Source organism: Galeopterus variegatus, unplaced genomic scaffold (genome assembly GCF_000696425.1).
Source record: "Galeopterus variegatus unplaced genomic scaffold, G_variegatus-3.0.2 Scaffold8632, whole genome shotgun sequence".
NCBI classification, from domain to species: domain Eukaryota; kingdom Metazoa; phylum Chordata; class Mammalia; order Dermoptera; family Cynocephalidae; genus Galeopterus; species Galeopterus variegatus.
Genome location: NW_007734743.1, coordinates 51,959 through 52,998, shown reverse-complemented (window position 1 = coordinate 52,998; position 1,040 = coordinate 51,959). Strand labels below are relative to the sequence as shown.

Here is a 1,040-nt window from a genome sequence, read left to right as displayed (position 1 = left end):
TGCCCAGGAGACTTTGAGTTTCAGCCTTGAGAGCTGCACAGGGTGAGGGCACAGCACAGAGCTGGACCCAGAGGATGACACTTTCAGTATGAGATTGAGTGAGAAATGAACCCACCAGATACCAGGACACTGGCCTGTCTAGATCAGAGGGCAGGGAGGAAAGAGAGCTATCTCCCCCCTGAGAATCTGTAACCACCAACTGGACTTCATATATACTTACAAACTGAATTCACGTCTCTAGAGTAATAAAAAAAACCTCAAGCAGAAAATTTTAATTGGTCCTAGGTGGTAGTGCCCCTCAGCTGCCCAGCAGAAATAAATAAGAATTCTCTCTGAAAAATGCAATGTAAAGTCCAGGCCTCAAAGAATGCCACAGATAGAATCCTAAGGAAAATGAGTGACTCATAGTGAAAAAAAAAATCACAAGGAAACAAGAGACCATGAACGAGAACCTGTAAAATAACAGAGAACAGAAACAGAACACACCACCCCCCATACCTCAGATGTTGGAATTATCAGACATAGACTATAAAATAACTAAGTTAAAGATGTTTATACTACTCAGCCATAAAAAAGAATGAANCTTGGGGTCTCCCTTTAGAGACAACATTCTATAACCGGCCTGGGATTGCCTGGAGGACAGGGCTGAGCTTCCCCACCTGGTCCAGGTAGTCATTTTCCATCTTCTCCATATCGGTCATGATTAAACTTTCAACAGACTCTATCTGGGCAGCTTCCTTCTCCAGTCGATGGCACAATGAGTCAATTTCTGCAAGAGAAAAGTTGCCTCCCTCCGAAAACAGTCTGAAAATAATTGGGGAGAAATAAAAGCCACCAATCAGACTTGAAAGTTCCCACCCATCCCAAAGACTTCGGTTAACACACACTCTTAATCTAGGACTTAGGTTAAAAATACAAGATGATGGAAAATGAGTTCAGGAAGCTCAAGTACAGCAGCAGGGATTAAAAACTGGTGGTGTGGAATTTCTATTTTTGTCAGCTTTTCGGATCAGATACCCTGACAGACCCAACTGAAACGA

The 1,040-nt window shown here is 42.8% G+C and overlaps 1 protein-coding gene across 1 annotated transcript in view; it reads right to left on the bottom strand.

Annotated features, from left to right (window-relative positions):
* LOC103608612 (coiled-coil domain-containing protein 180-like) overlaps nucleotides 1–1,040 on the bottom strand; it is a gene marked incomplete at its 5' end in the record, with an annotated part of 64,929 nt that overhangs the window by 23,358 nt on the left and 40,531 nt on the right. The window contains 1 exon segment of the mRNA XM_008593026.1: nucleotides 660–804. Coding sequence (XP_008591248.1) covers nucleotides 660–804 — 145 coding nt within the window.